This window comes from Rana temporaria, chromosome 1 (genome assembly GCF_905171775.1).
Source record: "Rana temporaria chromosome 1, aRanTem1.1, whole genome shotgun sequence".
NCBI lineage: Eukaryota > Metazoa > Chordata > Amphibia > Anura > Ranidae > Rana > Rana temporaria.
The window spans coordinates 297,147,962-297,171,522 of NC_053489.1; the positions used below are offsets into that span (position 1 = coordinate 297,147,962).

Below are 23,561 nucleotides of genomic sequence, written 5' to 3' on the forward strand. Positions count from 1 at the left end.
AGATGACAATAAAACCACTATTTTCACTGCAATCACCGTTTATTGAAAAAAAAAAGATTATTACTGTTATTATTACATCACAAACCATTATATAAAGAAAATGAAAATTGCTAGTATATGCAGAAAAAAGCTGATAGGCGTCTTAAGATTCAGTTAAAAGCATGGCTAGGCAAACACATATAATTCTTCCATTTTAACGCTGACAACTTGGCACATCAACATTTGGGTAATGTGTTCATGGGAAGAATAAGTTATGCATTTATAATGAAAAATGTCTGTCTAGAATATTGAATGGCATTAGCTATTTCAGCCTTGTTACGCTTTTCTGGATTCAGCATTTGACAAACGTTTTTGTGCATTTGATTTCCATTCATATAAACCCAATATTTTACAGCTATAATGTATACTTCTGTATTAAACTGCACAGATAAAGCAGGTGGCCATAGGAATAATGCCATCTACATACAGATAAAACTGCGTATTACTAATGCCAATGAGTCAAGCAGTAATACAAAAATAATAGTACTGCAAGTGGGTCACATGTGTACAGAGAAGGGGACAGAACAGCAGAAACAGACCTTCACAATTTAATTTCACAGGACCAGCTGCCATAAAGGCTCCAGAGCGGTGTGGCTGTGAAATACAGCATTTAAGGTGTTTTGGTATATCTGTTTGATAGGTTAAACGGTTAATATTGACAGAAATCTTGTGGGCTGACAACTTCTTGCGCTCTCTGCCTCTAATGACTGCTATAAATCACATTGTTCTCTGAGGACTACAGAATTGTGCCCCTCTATTTTATGGACAATATGAGAGGTGTGCGTTTCTGTAGTCTTATCTTGTTTCTGACTGTAAAACAAGGTGGTGGCATCTTGAGGCTGCAAGTGTGTTACTGACAGAATCCCCATGTAAATATAAAGGAAAAAACTTGAATAGAGGATAATGCAGTCACCACATGTATGTACTACTAAGCTGCAATATATTATATTTTGGTATTTTCCATATGATAATAATAATAATAATTATAATAATATTTTTTACTTTTGGTTATAGATATTCATGATCATGACAGAATCATTTTAGTTCCCTGTCTAACATACTGAAGCTTTGGCTCGAATACTTTCTGAGTTTCTCACCTGGAATTCTACAAAAAAAATAGTGCAGCGCAAACCACTTATGATAAACCAAATGTCATAAAACAACTCATGTAAATAATAATATACTGATAGACTGTGTATCAATAGCCCAACTCAATAAGACGTGTACATAACAACATATGAATTACATAAATACCTGATAAACCCAAAATATAACTTAAAGGAGATGTTCAGCCAATGCTAATTTGGCTGGGCTTCTCCTATGGATCACAGGAGTGCAATTTGTTTTGCACTCCTGTGACCCATTTTCAGCAGAGAGAGGACCAGCAGAGAGCGGACTGAAGTCCGCTCTCTGCTGACGTCACAGAAATCAGTCCAGACACCGCGTCATCCTGACAATGGGAGTCTAGATCTGCCAGGTGCCTGAACTGAACTACACAAGGCTGGAATGGGTTACAAGGCCATCACCAAGGACTTGATGAAAAGGTGACACCAGTTGGTGAGATTATTCACAAATAAAAGAAACACAAATCTGTCAATCTCTTTCGATCTGGGGCTCCATGTAAGATCTCACCTTGTGGAGTTTCAATAATCATGAGAATGGTGAGGAATCAGCCTAGAACTACATGGGAGAATCTTATCAAGGCAGCAGGGACCATAGTCACCATGAAAACAATTGGTAACACACTACGCAATGAAGGTCTAAAATCCTTCAGCGCCACAAGGTCCCCCTGCTCAAGAAAGCACATGTACAGACCTGTCTGAAGTTTGCTAATGGACATCTGAATGATTTAGATGAGAACTGGGTGAAAGTATTGTGATTAGATGAAACCAAAATCGAGCTCTTTGACATCAACTCAACTCGCCATGTTTGGAGGAGGAGGAATGCTGCCTATGACCCCAAGAACACCACCCCCACCATCAAACATGGAGGTGGAAACATGATTTGGGGGTGTTTTTCTCCTAAGGGGACAGGACAACTTCTCCACATTAAAGAGACGATGGACAGGGACATGTAACATCAAATCTTGGGTGAGAACCTCCTTCCCTCAGCCAGGGCATTGAAAATGGGTCGTGAATGGGTATTCCAGCAAGACAATGATCCAAAACACATGGCCAAGGCAACACAGGAGTTGCTCAAGAAGAAGCACATTAAGGTCCTGGAGTGTCTATACCTTAATCCCATAGAAAAAATGTGGAGGAAGCTGAAGGTTCAAATTACCAAACGTCAGCCTCAAAACCTTAAAGCGGGAGTTCACCCGAAAAACAAATTTTAACGTTAGATTGAGGCTCATTTTGTGAAGGGGAATCGGGTGTTTTTTTTTAAATCGAAGCAGTACTTACCGTTTTAGAGATAGATCTTCTCGCCGCTTCCGGGTATGGTCTTCGGGACTGGGCGTTCCTATTTGATTGACAGGCTTCCGACAGGCTTCAGACGGTCGCAAACATCGCGTCACGAGTAGCCGAAAGAAGCCGAACGTCGGTGCGGCTCTATATGGCGCCTGCGCACCAACGTTCGGCTACTTTCGGAAAATCGTGACACGCTGTATGCGACCGTCAGAAGCCTGTCAATCAAATAGGAACGCCCAGTCCCGCAGCCCATACCCGGAAGTGGCGGAGAACATCGCTCTCTAAAACGGTAAGTACTGCTTCGATTTAAAAAAAAAACACCCGACCCCCCTTCACAAAATGAGCCTCAATCTAATGTTAAAAATTGAGTTTTTGGGTGAACCTCCACTCCACTTAATGACTGAGAGGATCTGCAAAAAGGAGTGGGACAAAATCCCTCCTGAGATGTGTGCAAACCTGGTGGCCAACTACAAGAAACGTCTGACCTCTGTGATTGCCAACAAGGGTTTAGCCACCAGGTGCTAAGTCATGTATTGCAAAGGGGTCAAATACTTATTTCACTCATTAAAATGCAAATCAATTTATAATTTTTTTGAAATGCGTCTTTCTGGATTTTTTTGTTGTTTTGTTTCTCACTAGTAAAATACACCTACCATTTTAATAATATGCTGATCATTTCTTTCACAGTGGGCAAACACACAAAATCAGCAGGGGATCAAATTTTTTTTTCCCTCACTGTATAAATATACAAATAATTGTAAAATTATATACAAAGCCACTACAAATGTGTGATCACACTCAGTAGTGAATGAATACATAAAGTAACCATGTGACGTCATTATGCCCAGAAGTTGGCGAGAGGCCATCTTAGCTGTTCTCTCTATGGATGTCCATGTTGATGGGAGCAATTTCCATGCAACTTAAACAGGTGATTTGTATTCAGTGCACTAGATTAATTAGAATGTGCACCTACTTTGGTAATTATTTTTTTAAATAAAAAAGCAAAGTGGGTTTACATACTACACCATGAGAGTTTTTATTCTATACATCCCTTGCTGAGTTGGAAGGCAAAAGTGGAGTGTAACCTGGTTCTGGAGCTCTTGGAGTGTCTTTTGGAGTATTCCGGCAATGCTAATACCCAGGGATCTGAGAAGGCTATGTCTGACCCTACCATTGGGTCTTTCCATGAGGTAAGAAGCACCTTGAACAGGTGGTGGAGCACAACGGTGGAACACTTTGTCCACACATGCAGTTGGATTGAAGCATGCATGTCTTGATGCAATTTCCTCAATTGTGGTTGATATTGACAATATTAGTGGACTATTATTTGCAATTATAATTTATTTATATATTCATTCACTACTGAGTGTGGTTTTGTATGTAATTTTACAATTATACATTAATTTATATATTTATTTGTATTCACTGTAGGATTTTAGAAAGTCATGCATTTTCAATTGTTGATCACTGATATGAATTGCAAAAATATTTTTTACATTTATATATAGTTTTGGTTAGTTGATATGATTTTATATTGATATTAATTTTGTTGCGGCAACTGAACATGCTTTTTGCACATTAGTATCACTCACTCATGTGTATATGTACAGTATATATATATATATATATATATATATATATATATATATATATATATATATATATATCAGTATTTTTAATTTTTAGTGCAGTGGTTTTTGGTTTTGTCTGACTAAGCATATGCCTCAGCAATGATCCACGAGTTTGTCACAGGCTACTGGCTCCCCTTTCTTACAACACAAACAATTGATGTGAAGGCAGAGCTCAGGAGTGCAATCCAGACATGGTTTCTCCTCACCTGGAATTCTAACACTCATTTATAGTATGCATGTTCTAGGTCTTTGACCCAAAAGTCTGGCAACTAGCTTTTTAAAAAGATGGCCAGCAATGGGAGCTTCAATACTTTTCTCATGCCAGAATAAATTTTAAACTGAAGTTTAGGTATAACTATTTTTGCATAGTTACATTGGTCCAGCTCATAACTATGCATGTGCCATATATGTGGAATCCTCATGGAAGCTGGGAATCACTGTAGTAGACACTCCTATTGCAGTGATTGTTGCTTACTTCTGGGTTTTGTACCAAGTGGCTGCCCCGCTGCTTAGTGAACACCAACAGGTCACTCGTTCAGCAGGGGTGTCATGTAAAGAAAATGTTGCATTTCCTCAATTAATGTAAAGCACTCTCTGTTTGGGTATGGTGGAGAATATGATGTCACCAGCCCACTTCTACATCAGTGGTCATCAACCCTGTCCTCAGGGCCCACTAACAGGCCAGGTTTGCAAGATAACTGAAATACATCACAGGTGATATGATTTGCTGCTCAGTGATTGCAGTATTCTAGTCTGCATCTCCCCAAGGTAATACATAAAACCTGGCCTGTTAGTAGGCCCTGAGGACAGGGTTGATGACCACTGTTCTACATGCAATCAGAAAAAACCTTTGCATTCATTGAGAAAGGGGTTTCTGAATGCCGTGCCAAGTGAATGAACTCCTTTCTTCACTAAGCAGTAGTGCAGGCTTCATGGAACATTAGCATGGGACCTGGAAGCTAGTGGAGATCACTGTAGCAGTGTTGTCTACTATAGTTTCCAGCTTTCACAGGGACCTCACAGGTATAGCAAATACATAAATACATTGGTCCAAGCTTTAAAAGGTTCTGTAGGTCCCTATTTATACTGGACTGTGCTCACTCCTAGATATGTATTGAGAACAACAGTGGCCAGCACAGTCTTCTAATAATGTACTACACATGTGCACATATAGTACTGGTTCCATGATCAGTTCCTGCATTAGGGTCTGATAAACTATAAATAAGATTATAAATAAGATTTTAATTTGTAAGATATGTTTTTGTCACTAACTGCATCAGTGATAAGCACAGCCCCATTACTAATCTCATGTAATCTGAAAGTGTGTTTTCAGATCTTGAGTAAGAAACATGAGCTGGGGCAAATCGTTTTTACCACAGATTAGAAAAACAAAAACATTTGGTAGCCTACCTTGGAATTTACAATTTAACTTAAAATTAAATAAAATAAATTAAAAAGCATGTGCACACACTTTCACTCCATTTCCTATATATTCTGTGGTCTTGTACAGTCACATCGCTGTGAATACTTTAGCATATATGCTTTGTTTATTCCACTGTAGGGGAACCCCAAACTCATTCCCCTTAGATCATGTAGGAAATTGTTCTGTTCATAGATATCTAAGCTCAGGATATAGCATTTGCAGAGCTGATCTAACAGAAGTCTGTGTGGACAGAATTGATCTGGGCTTTATAAAACCCACTGGGGAATGTTATCAACATTATGCAAGGAGGGATAGCTGAGCCTGAAAGGCTTATCACAAGCCACATACTGGCTCAGACTTTACCCAAGAGAAAGCTTTGGCTAGATTTTTAGCTGCCATTCATTTATGGCTGTTGGAGAAGAAATAGTTAATCTTCGAAAAAAATCCACTGCTGATATTGAACAATAATATGGAGTCACACATCCTCCTAACATTTGCAAGCTAAAGTTATGGCCATTATTAATGTAGAAATGAAAGTGACTGGAGCATAAACTAAATAGTGGATAAAGACGGCATGCAATGCAGCACATTCACTAATGAGAGTAATGAGAACATCTCACATAGAAAGTGACCTTGCGGTGGAATGAAGCTTGCCATCCACAAAAAAAGATTGATGTGTGATGTGATTAATGAATTCCTTACTTTTACATTCCTTTGTCACCAACAAAAACTGCTGAGTAAGCAACATCTATGCTTTAACACATATTAACTGGAACTGTAGCCATATGGCTAAATGCCAGGTTGAAGCATGCATATATTGTATGTGACTCTATTATAGTGGAAATAAGCCTAAAGCCCCGTACACACGGGCAGAATGTCAAAAGACAAAAAATACCAGCCGACATTCTGCCCGTGTGTATGTCGGATGTGCATGCTGAAGCCGAATGACTCCTGATCAGCACTCTCAGGCAATGGCAGAAAGCAGGGGAGATCCCTGAGCTAACCTTGCATGGTTAGTACAGCGGCTCCTGACCCAAGGTGTTTTTTTTGTGCAACCTGTGGGGTTGCATGAAAAAACAAATTGTAGTGTGTACCAGGCTTAATTGTGGCCAGTGTTGCTGTTTAGGTCAAAAATAGCTTGAAGAAAAAATATTTACCTTTGAGAAAACCTTCCTTGCTGCTTTGCAATTGTTTTAATGCCCTTCAATCTACTCCTAGCAACCAATCAGTGACTGGCATGCCACATAGTATTAAAAGTTTTAATAGCAGTGCGTGTGGGGAGTTGTGGTGCAATAGTTAGATAGTGACAATAACTAGGCAAAAAAAAAAAAAAAGAAAACCTGACAACACATGGACAACGAACAGGCAACTGTTACTATATACATGTTAAAATATGTACCCAACAAATAGGCAACTGTGATAAAACGTAGGCAACAACTGGACAGTCATGAAAGATGAAGATTTGACAATATGCAAACAATAAACAGGCAATAGTTACAGCTTCCCTAATATACAAGCACCATTAAAAGATAATTTCACCCCTTAACCACTTGAGATCCGCGCTATAGACGAAATATGTCCGCAGCGCGGCTCTCAAGTGCCAAGTGGCCGTTTAAAAACGGCCTTTGTGTGCATTACCCGCGCGCGCCACTGGGTGGCGCGCGGCGGGTAAAAACTGTCCCGACGCATCGCCGAAGACCCGATGCGTGTACCTGGCGGCCGCGATGTCCGCCGGGTACACGCGATCGTCGGTGACACGGTAGGTGACAGCAGGAACGTGGAGCTCTGTGTGTAAACACAGAGCTCCACGTGCTGTGAGAGGAGAGGAGACCGATCTGTGTCTCTTGTACATAGAGACACAGCATCGGTCCCCTCCCCCAGTCACCCCCCTCCCCCCACACAGTTATAACACACCCAGGCTACACAGTTAACCCCTTCCTCACCCCCTAGTGTTAACCCCTTCACTGCCAGTCACATTTATACAGTAATTAGTGCATTTTTATATCACTGATCGCCGTATAAATGTGAATGGCGCCAAATTTGTGTCAAAAGTGTCCGATACGTCCGCCGCAATATCCCAGTCCCAATAAAAATCGCAGATCGCCGCCATTACTAGTAAAAAAAAAAATAATAAAAAAAATCATAATTCTGTTCCCCATTTTGTAGGCGCTATAACTTTTGCGCAAACCAGTCGCTTATTGTGATTTTTTTTTTTTTTTTACAAAAATACGTCGAAAAATACGTATCGGCCTTAACTGAGAAAAAAAATAGTTTTTTTAAAAAAAATTGGGATATTTATTATAGCAACAAGTAAAAAAAATATATATTTTTTTTAAATTGTTGCTCTTTTTTTGTTTATAGCGCAAAAAATAAAAACCGCAGAGGTGATCAAATACCACCAAAAGAAAGCTCTATTTGTGGGGAAAAAAGGACGCCAATTTTGTTTGGGAGCCACGTCGCACGACCGCGCAATTGTCAGTTAAAGCGACGCAGTGCCGGACGCTGAGATTTCGCCTGGGAACGAAGGGGGTTTATGTGCCCAGTAAGCAAGTGGTTAAAGAAAAAAAAATACCCTAAATTGTTATGCCTACTTACACCTAACTAGCTTTAATACTTGCTGATTGGCATGATTTCACAAAAATGTCTGCAGATTTTTCCATGAAATTTTAGCAAAACCCCTCAATTTAATTTCTTCCAATTAATCACAGGTCATATAGTCATTCCATCTGTTTAGCTCAGGATCTTCCTCTGTCACCTCCTGCCTTCAATCTCTCACTGGTTTAAAAACAAGTATCCTTTTTGTCCTATACCCTGTCTTATATGCCCACCTAAAGATCTCTTCCAAACATAGTCCCTGAAATAAGTTATTATTAGCACACTTGCACGTTTAGATTGGTTTTTGACATGAGGGGAATATAGAAAGTTAATGTAATGCTATACGAATAGTTACAGTGTTTAAATATACATTATTTGTATATGAAAAGCTAACTAGAGTAAACTGTGCTTTTAATATTTGCTTTGAGTTTTACTTTATCCGCTTGCAAACCAGTGCACGATGATGTACATTGACACAATGGCACGGCTGCGCAAATGGGTGTACCTGTACGTCCCCTCTAAATCACGGGCTAGTGCGCGCACGCACGGAGAAGCAAAACGGGGAGATGCCTATGTAAACAAGTAAATTCCCTGTTCTGCCTATTAACATGATAGGGATCTACTGCTCCCAGTGATCGGGAGCAGTGATCTCTGTCATGTTCTAGTAAGACAATCTCCCCTACAGTTAGAACACAGTGAGGGAACACAGTTAACCCCTTGATCGCCCCCTAGTGTTTAACCCCTTCCCTGCCATTGTCATTTACATAGTAATCAGTGCATATTTCTAGCACTGATTGCTGTATAAATGCCAATGGTCCCAAAATAGTGTCAAAAGTGTTCGATATGTGCACTGCAATGTCGCAGTCATGATAAAAATCGTAGATCGCCGCCATTACTACAGAAACATTATAATAAAAATGCCATAAATCTATCCCCTATTTTGTAGATGTGATAACTATTGCGCAAACCAATCAATATACGCTTATTGCGATTTTTTCCCAAGAATATGTAGACGAATAGTCATTGGACTAAACTGAGGAAGAAATTTGTTTTTATATTTTTTGGGGGATATTTATTATACCAAAAAATAAAAAATATATATTTTTTTTTCAAAATGTTTTTTTTTTTTTGTTTATAGTGCGAAAAAACGCAGATGTGATCAAATACCACCAAAAAAAAGCTCTATTTGTGGGGGAAAAAAGGATGTCAATTTTGTTTGGGTGCAACGTCGCACGACCGCGCAATTGTCAGTTAAAGCGACGCAGTGCCGAATTGCAAAAAGTGCTCTGGTCAGGAAGGGGGTAAATCCTTCCGGCACTGAAGTGGTTAACAAATAATTATTTATACAGGCAGTCTCGGGTTACAAACAAGACAGGGACTGTAGGCTTGTTCTTAAGTAGAATCTGTTTGTAATTTGGAACAGGTACATTTTTTAAGTGTAGCTCCAGACAAAGAATCTATTGTTAAGCTTTTTGGATAGCATAGGGAAGAGTTATCACCCCTGTAACATTTGTTTTGTTGTCTGTGCCCCTGTTCAGAAGATTTCATCTCACTTTTTGTCCCAATGACAATTGGATTTTGAACATTTTGGGTTTTTAGGGAAACAAGGATTGGTGATAAAGCATCAATGGAGACACCATTTTCCCATATTAACTCTTAAGCCTCGTACACACGATAGGTTAACCAGAGGACAACAGTCTGAAGGACCGTTGTCATAGTTTAACCAATGAAGCTGACTGATGATCCGTTGTGCCTACATACTATCAGTTAAAAAATGATCGTGTCAGAACACGGTGACGTAAAACACAACGACGTGCTGAAAAAAACGAAGTTCAATGCTTCCAAGCATGCGTCGACTTGATTCTGAGCATGCACGGGTTTCTAACCGATGGTTTTGTATACTAACGATCGGTTTTCCTCTATCGGTTAGCAATCCATTGGTTAAATTTTAAAGCAAGTTGCCATTTTTTTAACCTAAGTTTAAATAACCTATGGGGCCTACACACAATCGGTTTGGACCGATGAAATGGTCCTTCAGACCGTTGTCCTCTGGTTAACCTATCGTGTGTATGAGGCTTTAAGCCTCGTACACACGATCAGTCCATCCGATGAGAACGGTCTGAAGGACCGTTGTCATAGTTTAACCAATAAAGCTGACTGATGGTCGTGCCTACACACTATCAGTTAAAAAAACGATCGTGTCAGAACACGGTGACGTAAAACACAACGACGTGCTGAAAAAAACAAAGTTCAATGCTTCCAAGCATGCGTCGACTTGATTCTGAGCATGCATGGATTTTTAACCGATGGTTGTGCCTACTAACGATTGTTTTTTTCCCATCAGTTAGGAATCTATAGGTTAAATTTAAAGCAAGTTGGCTTTTTTTTAACCTGTGGTTAAATAACCTATGGGGCCCACACACGATCGGTTTGGACCAATGAAAATGGTCCATCAGACCATTGTCCTCTGGTTAACCTATCGTGTGTACGTTGCCTTACAGGAGAGAATTTCACTTTCTAGGGGTAGATTTCCTCTCACTTCCGTTTGTAAGTAGGAGTCGTTTGTAAATTGGATGTTTGTAAATAGGGGACCGCCTGCATAGTGACATATTTCTTTCAGGTTCTTGCTCTGTTAGATGATTATTACGACAATCCAGCTTAGAAATAATTTTTTTCAATTATTGTGGTAGGCACATTAGACCGTATGCTCATTTGGGCGGAGACTAATAAAAATAATTTTTCATATTCAAAAAATATATATAATTTAAACTGGTATATACTGTATTTCGTATTCCAAAGCAGAATCACCAGTATGCCCTGAATGGTGAAAATATACTCTTCTACTAGTGTTATATTGTGTGAGCCACTTGCATGTATAATAAGTGTTAAAAATACAATGGAGAGGTTGGTGGTCACTGATTTATATATCTATAAACACAAGGTGTGTTTTGAACTGCGAAACTGTGAGCTGCCTCCAAAATCATGCAGACACATAATTTTTTATAGTCATAAACACCGTGGGGATGTATATACTGTAAACACACATAAATAAACGCATGACTAGACAGATTAGAATAATAAAACAATTTACCCTTGATCTTTCTTCCAGTTTGGTCATCATTACGACTGTAGCACTGCGTTGCTCCCACATCATTCTCCAGAAATCTCCAAAGGTTTCTGGAAGAGGTCCTTGAGTTGCTATATATGCATTCTGTTTTCTGTAACCATCAATGTAATTGGAATTGATGTAGTCACTTCCTGGTATGCCTGTAAAACAAGGACAGCAGCAGTATGGGTTATAATGTCCCATAAGAATTTCTTGTAAAACAAATGTTTTATTTTGTTATAGTTTCATATTTCCTAGAATTAGCTTAAGATGGAAAATGTGTTCCATGCTCACAAATCATTCCTATTATTGTTATTTATTTAGACTAAACACAAGCACACACATAGCTTATCTAGTTTAAAATTCCACAAAGTAAAATATCAGGCAAAGGTTTACAATACATAGAAAGAAAAATAATATGTCTAGTGTTATGCAAATAGTAGATATTAAGGCCAAAACACAAACTTAGTGATTATTCCTATTTAAAACTTGAAATGCAGCTATGGCATTTTCCAGAAGGCCTGGCATATTGCAAAACAACAAGATTTACTGCGGCCAAAATGCATTCTTCTCTTGATCTCCAGATAGTATATTAAAGTATACATACACTTGGTACCATTTGATGCCCTGTACACACGATCGGTTCATCCGATGAAAACGGTCTGATGGATTTTTTCATCAGATATCCGATGAAGTTGACTTTCATCAGCCTTGCCTATACACCATCAGTTAAAAATAACGATCGCATCAGAACGCAGTGACGTAAAACACAACGACGTGCTGAGAAAAATGAAGTTCAATGCTTCCAAGCATGCGTCGACTTGATTCTGAGCATGCGTTGATTTTTAACCGATGGACGTGCCCACAGACAATCGTTTTTTTCTATCGTTTTTTTAACCATCAGAAATTTTTAAAACAAGTTCCTAGTTTTTTCACCGATGGATAAAAAACCGATGGGGCCCACACACGATCGGTTCGTCTGATAAAAACGGTCCATCATGGCGTGGCATTAGAGTATCAATACAGAATAAATAATTCTCTTAAGGATCTAGAAGAGCAAAAGTCTGTGGAAAAATCAGTACTTATTAAAAAATATTCTCTGCCTGAAATTTCCAAGCACGCCAGTCAGGGTGATACAAGTAAAATTCTGCTGATTGCCTTCTAACTGATCATCTGTTCTCATTATAGTGGACCCTGAAACTAGAAGCATTTTACCTACTTCTGTCCAACAACGATGTCACTTTAGCTATTTTATAATTATGTAAATGTTAGCTTTAACCTCCCTGGCGGTATGATTATTTCAGATTTTAGGTGCTGAAAGCGGTACAAATTTGGAGCACAAATTTTACTGATGGCAAAGCCAAACGAATGGCTCAATGGGAATAGGAGGTGATGGACCTCTGCAGCGAGATCATTGATCCACACTGAGAGAAAGGGTAATTTTCTACAGCATGCTGGCAGGGAAAATGTTTTTTTTTACAGGCTGTGGCTGCTTTCTAAAGAAAACAAACTGTAAGACCTTGCACATCTCTTGTTTTGATGCACCTGGAATAGATTTAGCTGGTTTTTTTTTCCATTAGCTGTTTTTATCTAAACATTTTATTATCCTTGTGCAGGCATGCTAACATGCAAGCGGCAAAACCATGAGGGGATTGACACTTTCCTACGTGTCCCCTGGGTGTAATTTGTTTTAGAAAAAGCAAGAAAAGCTGTCTTGGATGAGTTGCATTTCATACAAGCTTTAAAGTGATATTAATGTCTTGTTTTTTTTTTGTTTGAAAATAACAAACATGTTAAACATGCGTACTTGTTATACACCTGCTCTGTGTTGTGGTTTTGTACAGCACAGCTGTACAAAACCTCCTCTTTTTGGGTCCCTCGCCGGTGCTCCTGGCTCCTCCCTCTTGCCGAGTGCCCACACAGCAAGCAGCTTGCTAGGGGGTACCCGACACAAAGTCGTGGCTTGGCCATACCCCCTCTCTTTCCTCATTGGCTCACTGACTTTGATTGACAGGCACCCACTGCTGTTTCTCAGTCAATCATGAGGGAGAGTCCCAGACAGCTGAGGATCTCACGCAACATCGCTGGATCGTGACAGGGCTCAGGTAAGTATTAGGGGGCTGAGGGGGGCTGCTGCACACTGAAGGTTTTCATCTTAATGCATAGTATGCATAAAAAAACTTCTGCCTTTACAACCACTTCCCATACATGTAAAAGTATATTATCAATCAGTCTTAAATATGTCCATTCCAGATAATCCCTCAGTTGAAAATGATCATTAAACTTTTGAAAGTCTTATGAAAGTCTGACTTATTCACATTTGTCAAATTTTCCACGGAATCCAATATTTTTTCTCAATTAACTAGGTAATATATGTACTGGATCATCTATTTACTGAAATTAGCTGTTGAAATATATGATTCCTTCATTAAAAAAAATCATTATATTGAACAATCATAATGTTACAAATAAGGACAGCATAACTCTGCTCACTTCACATCTTTTTAATGATCAGAACAAAATAATACAATCGGTTAAAAAACCTTGTTTATTTTATTCACTGTGCATGTTGTACTTATCTGTCAGAATGCATTGAATAATCACAGACCAGTATCTGATTTTCATTCTAGGGCTGTCTATTTACAAAACAAAACTCAAATTTGGGTAAGCTGTTTGTGTGCTTTCCAATCAATTGCAAGTTAATGATTTTTGTCTATATATAATGTATAATTGGTTTGTAATAAAAATCACCCCATGAGTTATGGTAGATCTAAACAATACACTTATCTTTTAATCAATAGATCGTTAAAGGAAGGTCTATAGCTGTAAACAACAGTTATTCTCATGCTGATTATTTGTAAAAATATTCCTGGCATAGTGAAACTATTTACTGGCAATGCTGCTGGAAATGCACTGAATTACTAGGGTAATGGAATTGATAGTTTTTTGTTTCAGAGAGGTGCCAGAAAGCAGTGTAGGTTATCAATAGTATCATTATTTTAATTCTATGCTTAAGGTGCTAGACAGGTGTTTCTAGACACATTAACTTCCTGAGCTGGAAACTGGATAGTCAACGTCTATGAAACCTCTAATGCTGTGTATAACATTACTAGAAGACAACAAAAAATAAATACTTTTATTGTGGCAAACAGGATTAAAATTGAACAGTTAAAAACAGATTTACTGATGTATTGCTATAAACCCCTAAGGTTTTCTTACACATGCAAGTGTTGGAGGGCTGAATGAATTGTACAAGATGGCTGCACACATTTAAAGTGATCTATGCATGAAGGTAAAAATACGTCTGTGTGCAGCTCTTCCTGCTGCAAAACAAAAACCTTTAATATCACTTTAAACAACCCTGTTGTATTTTAGTATGTATGGGAAAAGCACAATTGCACTTTTTGAGTTAAAACAATACCAATTGTTTTAGCACAAAAAATAATCAAATTTTTACCTGTAGGAGGGAAATGTCAGAATTGGTCCGGCGGGCTAGTAAAAAGGTATGCACTTGAAAAACTCAAAATATAACACAATAAAATTCCCTTTAGAAAGGTTAAACCCTCTGGATGATTTTTATTGTTATCTGTGTTCCAGTTTTCTTACTTTTTGGAGCAGGACTTTACCAAAAAAATCCACTTTTGCAGTTAAATAATAATAAAAAAAAAAAATCCCACTATAAAGTATGTTAGTTATGTATTCAGATTCACAAAGCATACCATTTTTCTTTTCAACATTTGTTTTTACTTTATGGTTGACCTCAAAAATCTTTTTTTTTTCAATAGATTTTTATTAGGTTTTAATACATGTCAGACAGACCAGGTACAGATTAACAAATTTCAGTGGTCCACGTAACATGTATGCACAAGAATGAAGCATGTATCATTATACTAGCATATCCAGGATTTCCACTGTTTAAGAAATCTAGGAAATCTGTTGTTTCTAAGAGCCAATAAGCATTCATTCTTGAAATTTGTTTTTTAGAATCTCTAGTTTCCCAAGGGTTAGATGCTTGCTTCCAGCTTCTAGTGAAGGTAGTCCTAGCCGCAAATACAATGTACAGTGCATTCAGTGTAGACTATATATACAGCGCAGGCAGTCTAGTATATATATATATATATATATATATATATATATATAGAGTGCAGTCAGTGCAGAATATATATATATACAGTGCAGAGTATATAATATAAGTGGTTAAGGTGAACCCTATGACAGAATAAAAAAAAAAACGACATGAGGCCCCCCGAAATCCATACCAGGCCCTTTGGGTCTGCTATAAATTTTAAGGGGAACTCCATGCCAAAATGTTTTTGAAAAACCGAATGCGGTCCCTCCCAAAATCCTTACCAGACCTTAATTACGCCGCCCTACGGACCCCGAAAAACAGAAAAAAAACAGAAAAAACTCTGCCTCCATGGGAGGCCTCCCAGCGACTGCTGTCTCTTGGCTGTGACAGCTGTTATATAGGCAGGGGCAGGGCTACCTGGTGACATAACCGAGTGACTCTGCCCCCTTCTGATGTCATGTAACATCAGACGGGGCAGGGTCTTTTGGGTACGTCAGTGGGTGGCCCGCCCGGGTGGCCCGCCCTTGCCTATATACCAGCTGTCAAAGCCAAAAGACAGCAGTCGGCGGGAGGCCTCCCATGGAGGCAGAGGGTTTCTGTCTGTTTTTTTCTCTTTTTTGAGCCCGTCGAGCAGCGTGATTGACAAAGGATGTACATCGCAGGACCCTTTTTTTTAATAAAGGAATTGGCAAAAACTGTCTGTTGTGGTTTTAACTTTTTGACACTTTTTTTGGTGAAAGGGTAGGGGTACAATGCACCTGATACCCATTCACATAGGTGGGGGGCTGGGATCTGGGGGCCCCCTTGTTAAAGAGGGCTTCCAGATTCCAATAAGCTCCCCACCTGCAGACCCTGACAACAAATAGCCCCCAAAGCACACTCCCCTTGTTGAGGGCATGTGACCTGTCCTCCAGGCTTCTTGATCAGATAAGGGTCTGGTATGGATTTTGGAGGGGAACCCATGCCAATTTTTTAAAACATTTTGTCAGGAAGTTCCTCTTAAAATCCATACCAGACCCAAAGGGCCTGGTATGGACTGGGGAGGAAGGGGACCCACGCCATTTTTTTCCTTTATTTTTTATCTATATTGCAGGGAGTCGGCAATACAATACAGCCACAAGCAAGTTTAAATTACATTTTTAACTTTAGAAATGTAATTTTGCTGTGGCACTGTTCTACACATTGCACATATGCACCACTTTACAGGCAGAATAAGGGGAACCCCCAGGCACGATATTTAAAGGAATATTAAAATGTTATTGTTTCACTTTAAGCATTATTAAAATCACTGCTCCAGAAAAAACTGTTGCTTTAAAAACTTTTTTTGTATTGATATATGTCCCAGAGGGCAGTACCCAAGTGCCCATACACTTCTTATGGCAATAACTTGCATATAAGCCTTTAAAATTAGCACTTTTGAGTTTTCATGTTCGTGTCCCATAGACTTTAATAGGGTTTGCATGTTCGCTCCAACTTTTTGCCTGTTTGTTCTGGTGCGAACCAAACCAGGGGTGTTTGGCCAATCCCTAATGTTGACAGGTCAGACTCCCATTGGAGCATTGCATAATTCTTGACAAAAGTTAATTTATACTGTCAGGCCCCGTACACACGACAGAGGAACTCGACGTGCTTGGCACGTCGAGTTCCTCGTCGAGTTTTGGGATGAAGCCGCCGAGGAGCTCGGCGGGCCGGCTTCTCCCATAGAAGAACGAGGACAACGAGAAAATAGAGAACATGTTCTCTATTTTCTTGTCGAGTTCCTCGGCGGCTCCATCGAGCCAAAACTGTACAGACGACAGAGTTTCTCGGCAGAATCCGGGTTTTGACCGAGTTTCTCGGTGAATTCTGCCGAGAAACTCTGTCGTGTGTACGAGGCCTAAGAGGTTCTATAAATAGGATGTCAGTTTATTAGGGTGCTCATTAGACGACAGGGCTGTCCAGACCTTATCAACCATGTGAGTTCTGTAAGGAGAGCACATAAGGCATGGGTTATCTGCTGGTATTGATGTCTTTCCTTACATAGGAGCCTACATTTTTCCTGAATGTTTCCTAAATTTTAAGTTTATTATTGGAATATAAGTCTAAGATATTCTTAAGACTTTGACCATGGTTGAATGGTGAATAAGGTAATACTGAATTCCATAGGTTTTATCAGGAATGGTAATAAATAGATATGGGTCGCTACATGAGAATTGGTTAGCAACGTTCTCCATGCTAGAAGGCTGCTATGGATAGTGGGCAAGAAAGTTTTCAGCTTTCAGTGTTTCCAGGCACAACAAGGAATGATAAAGGTTTCCTCTGGGAATAAGTGTAGGCTCGGATGGAACCAACTTCTGAGCTGTCCTAGACAGAGAGCAACTAAGTAGTCTGCAAAATCAATATAGGCAGCTCCTCCTGCACATCTGTGTTTGAGAATAAATGAATTTGATGCTCTAGACCAGTGGTTCTCAACCTTTCTAGTGCCGTGACCCCTTGATAAAATTTCCCAAGTTGTGGGGACCCCCAACAATAGAATTATTTTCGTAGCGTGGGTTGTCAGAACCCAAGGTAAGACAAGAAGTTTGCACCCCTAACCCACGGATATTTAGCGCTCCCAGAGTCTCTTCCACCCGTACAGTATTAAAACCCCTTGTGGTACATTTTACGTGTACCACTCTCTCTCTTTGTTCTCCTTTCTTTCCCTTTTATCTCTATCCTAATTTCTTGCCCCCCCATCCCTCTCTAGCCGCCTTTCTTGTTCTTTCTCTTATTCTTTCTCTCCTTTTTATTTATTCCTCCCCATCTATTCCTCTCCCTTCCATGTATTCTCTATTTGTATTCCTTCTCTTACTCCCTATTGGATGGGAAGAGTGGCAGTACTGGTGGAAAGTTGGGATCAGTGGCAGCACTGGGGGGAGTTCTGATCAGCCAACTTAGGTGCTCTTGATCAAGGTCATCTGCTGATCTGAGTAGCGGGACTTTTAATGGCAACTATAATCACAGGTAGTGTTATTCAATGTGTCTCTGGCTTCCCTTTGTCTCTGACTTTGCGGTGTCACCTATGCTGAAATCAGAAGATGGGGTCTCCTCCAGCCCCTCCCTCTTCACATTCCATACCACTCAGCTGACCTCTAGTCTCTGCCTCCCAGCAATGGCATGAACTTAATGGGCGGCTGCGGGCTCCAGGGATAGTCCTGCTGGGCGGTCGCGTGAAGCCTGGGAGAGCGGTGCGAGCTTCAGGAACAGCCAAGGATTTAGGGACCCCTGGCAAATTGTCAATCGACCCCCAGGTTGAGAACCACTGCTCTAGACTTTTTGTCATTCCAAAAGAATCTTTTATAGAGTCTAGTAAGATTTGCTAAATATTTTGGGTGTACCAGGATTGGAAGTGTTCTGAATACATACAACATTTGGGGTAAAATCTTAATTTTGAACAAGGTTTGTCTTGCCGTCCACGTCAAATTAAGAGTTCGCAGTCGGGTAAGTTCACTAGTAATTTTCGTGGTTCTGGGAGGCCCAAATTCCAAGATAAGAGACTTTGAAAAGTTCACCTTGTAGTAAGATACAGTGCTAAACATTTGCAAAACCTGATGTTCATACGGGAGAGTAGTATGTGGATTAGTTAGTAGCAAGATTACATCATCAGCAAATAACTGAATGGTATGTTGTAGTTGCCCAGTGTGGAAATCTGAGATTTTTGGATTTCATCTGATCAATCCTGCAAATGGTTCAAAAAGGTTCAATAATCAAAAAAGGTTTTGACAACATTTCTGATGTGTGGAGATTAATTTGAATAGAGAGTATGAATGGCCTGATACAAACACCCTTCTCAGCATCAATTGATAACAGCAAAAATGTATCTGAGCAGTTTTGGCATAGTGGATGGCATTACATTATAAATCTTGTGGTAGCTGAAGACTAGAAAATCCAGACTAGCCAGTCCTTATCAGCAGAGGAAGTATCCTTATAAGGCGCTGTGCTATTCATTTGGCATATATTTTCACATCTAGGTTTAGCATCGATACAAGGCAGGGATTTTGAGGGACTGTCTTTACTGGGATTCAGGTTAGTTACTATGTGTGCTCTGGGCATTTCTGGTGAGAAATAAGAGGGGGAGGCCGCTGCATCAAATAGGGACATAAGGTGTTGTGCCAGAGTATGCTAAAAAGTTTTGTAGTACTCAGACACAAAGCCAGTAATCAGTCCCAGTGACTTGCCATTAGAGTATATATAGTTTTCAACATTTCCCTCAGCGTGAATGTCAAGTTAAGATCTTGGAGTTGCATGGAGAAAGTAAGTTCTATCTAGGAACTCTATTACTGCTAAGTCTGAAGGTTGGATAGTGGTTGGATAATTTGTCTTTCGAATTCTATAAAGAGCTGTAATAACTGGCAAATGGGTCTGCAAAATCCTGTGGGTTGCCTATTTTATTGTTATCTACCGAGTGATATAGGAAATACATTTTTGCTTTGGGACTTTGAGTTGCAAGTCTTTTTGCCAGTAGTTTACCAGCTCAATTCCCCGAGTTGTAGTAATTAAGTTTAAGAACTCTAGTATGACATTCATAACCCTCCATCTTGTACATTATAAAGTGAGGGGTCTTGAACTACGATGGTCATACACACACTACCTCTTGGGGATCAGGTAGAAGCTGTTGTAGATGTAGCAGTCCGACCGCCAGATGATTTCTTGGCAACTTGCTATTCTACCGACAGGTGAGTAGCAGGGGTAGGTCCTGGGCCAGAAGATGAAATCTCAGGGAGGATACCCTTTTGCCTAAGGAATCATAGTCCCTCTTTCAGTGTGGAGAGATTAATTGTGTTGTTCCATTGAAGGTGACCAGCGGGTGGTTCGGGTATCTTCATTTGAATGGAATATGAGAGTTATGGAGAGCCTTGCTCACTGTAAGCATATTTTTCCTCAGCTGCATGATATAGCGGAAGAAGTCAAGAAACATTTTACAGGCTGCAGATAGTGAAGGCACAGACTGAGGACTTCTGAAGAGTTACAGAACTTGCTCCTTAATGTGGAAGAAATGAAATCACGTCCCTCAGGATGTTGTCAGGAAAGTGGGACGGTCTTGGGAGACAATTAATTCTGTCCACAACTAGTTCTGTTACAGGGATGTTAGGGAGGATGGAGTGATGCATCTGTTGAATGTATGTGAGTAGTGGATCCTGAAGCAGAGACTCAGAAATTCCCCTTATTTTTACGTTGTTCCTCCTGGATCTGTCCTCCAAGTCTGCAAGTTTAGCTTTTAGCCATGCAGTATTCGAGTCAACCAAGGCATTGAAGGAAGAGGAAAATTCTTAAATTTTTGTCTCTACATAACCCATCCTTTCATCTAGGTCATCTACATTGTCTCTGACCCTTCTCAGGGAGGAGGTGATGTCAGCATGTAGAGAACCCCGCAGAGACACCAACATTTCTTTCATTGAGGAGTGAAGTATATGGGTGTTGGTGTTAGGGAAGTCAACTCTGGGATCTCTATGAGGATGGCGTCCTCCATATGGTGCTTCCCTTTGCATGGCCAAAATTGGTGCCTTCATTCACGGCTTTGATTTAACTAACAGGTCTCCTGGTGGAAGGGGTAAAGGAATCCAAATTGGTCGGTGATGCTGCCATAGAAGGCCAGTGGCCCTGCTGTAGTGAGGCCGTAGATGCCAAGGTAACTGTGCATGGCATGCAGTTGTGGCCATTTTGTTAAAGCCCTATGAGTTTCGCCACAGGCACCATTTTGGTATGGATTGTGGCCAGCAGGCATGAAGAAAACAGACACTTTCTGAGGCTGTGCCCGGTCTTTCCACTTTCGGGACATCTCCACAGAATGAGAGATGGGTAGCAGCTTATTGACAGTGGTAGTGTTGCCAGATCAGGATCAGGATCTGGAGTACCCAGTGATGGAGTGGAACACTGTCAATAAGTGGTCATCTCGACTGCTTTCGCCCCCCCGTGCTATGTGAATGAGAACATTTATCTGGCTGTAAAAGTGGAAATACACTTTGGAGCAAGTTTAAAAATAAATGTATCTTACTATAAAACCATAAGTTGACAGTAACACTTAACCCCCCTTTAACGCTCAATCCTAACTCTGAACGGTCTTTACAAAGTTTTGCCTGAATTTAATTTTAAATACACATCCTTATATGTAACCTATTACTTAAAGTATAGTATATCTTTGCCCAAGAACAAAAATACAATATATTGGAAATTACTGGTCCTTAGTTATGGTAGCTACATTGGTTTCCTTTTTCAAGCCTTAAGCCTCGTACACACGGGCCAGAATCTCAACAGGAAAACAATTTTGTTTTTCCTGACGAGATTCTTGAAAATAATCTCTTGCCGACCGAGTGTACAGACTCTCCTTTTAAAAAAAACGTGGTTCTCTTGAAAGGCAAGAACACGGTGACGTCATCGCGTACGACGAACATGCGCTCGTCACATTTGATGCTGTCGCCGCCATCGCCGCCATCTTGCTGCACCCTACCTATGCCTAGGAAACTACCGCACATGCGTCAAAGTAATTTTGAGCATGCGCAGGTTTCCACGGCGACCAGGTAAGTATACACGCTCTCAGTTTTTTTGGCAGGAAAACTGCAGAGAATCTCATGACGAGAAAATAGAGAACATATTTTTCTTATCTATGATTCTGGGCAGTTTTCTTGTCGAGAATCCTGAAAGCCTCGTACACACACTCTGTATACTCGGCAACAAAGCTCTGCCAGCAGTTTTCTTGCTGGTTCTTGCTGAGTAAACCGAGCATATGTACGAGGCCTTTGTTTTTTATTTTCATCTGGTTATCCTGTCACCTATTTTCCGTCCTAAAATAACAGCATTTAATCACTATACTGTATCTTTGGAGAAGCAGAGCTGTGGCCATAGGGCAGGAAGCCCTACAGCACTACAGAACACCTCCCCTTCTCCTCATCTCTAAAACGTAGAAAAGAGGTGCTCTGTAGCCCACAGACAGAGCTGCAAACAATGGTAACTGATAACAGTGCAACAATAACAAACAGAAGAGTAAGCCATGATTTATGCCATGATAAACAAGTATTTTTTTGCACTCATCTAACAAAAGTTTTAAATAATTTATTTAGAGTCTAAAGGGAGCAAATAAGAAAAGTTCACTGCTAGGGTTCACACACGTGTTTACTCTTTAAAAACTACGTATAACGCTTAACCTTAACCACTTCAATACAGGGCACTTATACACCTTCCTGTCCAGACCAATTTTCAGCTTTCAGCGCTATCACATTTTGAGTGACAATGCGATGTTGTACCCAATATATTTTTTATAAAAACAATTCACACAAATAGAGCTTTCTTTTGGTGGTATTTGATCACCTCTAAGGTTTTTATTTTTTACGCTACAAATAAAAAAAGACTGACAATTTTGAAAAAAAAAGTTGTTTTTCATTTTTGTTACAAAACTTTGTAAATAAAAATGCTTTCTCCTTCACTGATGGGCACTGATGAGGCTGCACTGATGGGTACTGATATACAGCACTGATGGGCACTCATAGGCAGCACTAATGGGCACTCATATGTGCAACTGATGGGCACTCAAAGGTGGCACTGGAGGGCGCACGTATAGGCAGTACTGATGGGCACTGATAGATGGCACCGATAGGCAGCACTGATCAGATGCACTGGCAGGTATCACTAATGGGCAATGATTTCCATCCCTGATGGGCTCTAGTGGGCTTACCTGGTGGTCATGGGTGGGCATCCCTGCTGGCCATGGGTGGGCATCCTCAGGGGGGCTGCACTGATAATCGTCTGTCAGGGTGAGTGGAGGAAAAGCTGATACATGGCTTTTCCTGTATACACTGTGATCAGCTGTGATCCGTCAGAGGCTCTTTACCTCGATCTGAGATGCAGTGTGTCATACTGACACACCACACCCCCGATCGCCACGCTTGTGGGTGCGTGATCACGGCTTATCATGCTGGACGTCATATGACGCCCAGTCAGGATAATGAAACCAAGTGTCACTAAACTCACATAATAAACAACTATCAATAAATGGTGTATTATATGCTGTTGATAATCACTCAGTCACCATGGGATTTGTTGCCTGTAATACTCAGTTTTCAGTGAGTTTCTATGCTGAGCATTTCCTCCCTATCACATCTGAGCAGCCCATTTGACTATAGAGTCACACAGGGGGGTCTATACATAGTGGTAAATGGCAGCCCACTCCCTCCTTCCTCCCTCCTTCCTCCTCCAAGCTAAACATAATGGGGGTGGGATATTACATCTTGATTGATGGTGGCTTCTCCTCCCAATTATTCTAAGGCACAGGCTGGAG

At 40.2% G+C, this 23,561-nt stretch overlaps 1 protein-coding gene across 49 annotated transcripts in view; it reads right to left on the reverse strand.

Moving 5' to 3' along the window:
- Positions 1 to 23,561, reverse strand: part of PTPRD (protein tyrosine phosphatase receptor type D) — a 521,758-nt gene that overhangs the window by 56,583 nt on the left and 441,614 nt on the right. For all 49 annotated transcript variants that reach the window (XM_040357869.1, XM_040357852.1, XM_040358160.1 and 46 more), the window contains one exon: positions 11,188 to 11,363. In XM_040357869.1, the coding sequence (XP_040213803.1) occupies positions 11,188 to 11,363 (176 nt within the window). The remainder of the gene's footprint in view (positions 1 to 11,187; positions 11,364 to 23,561) is intronic.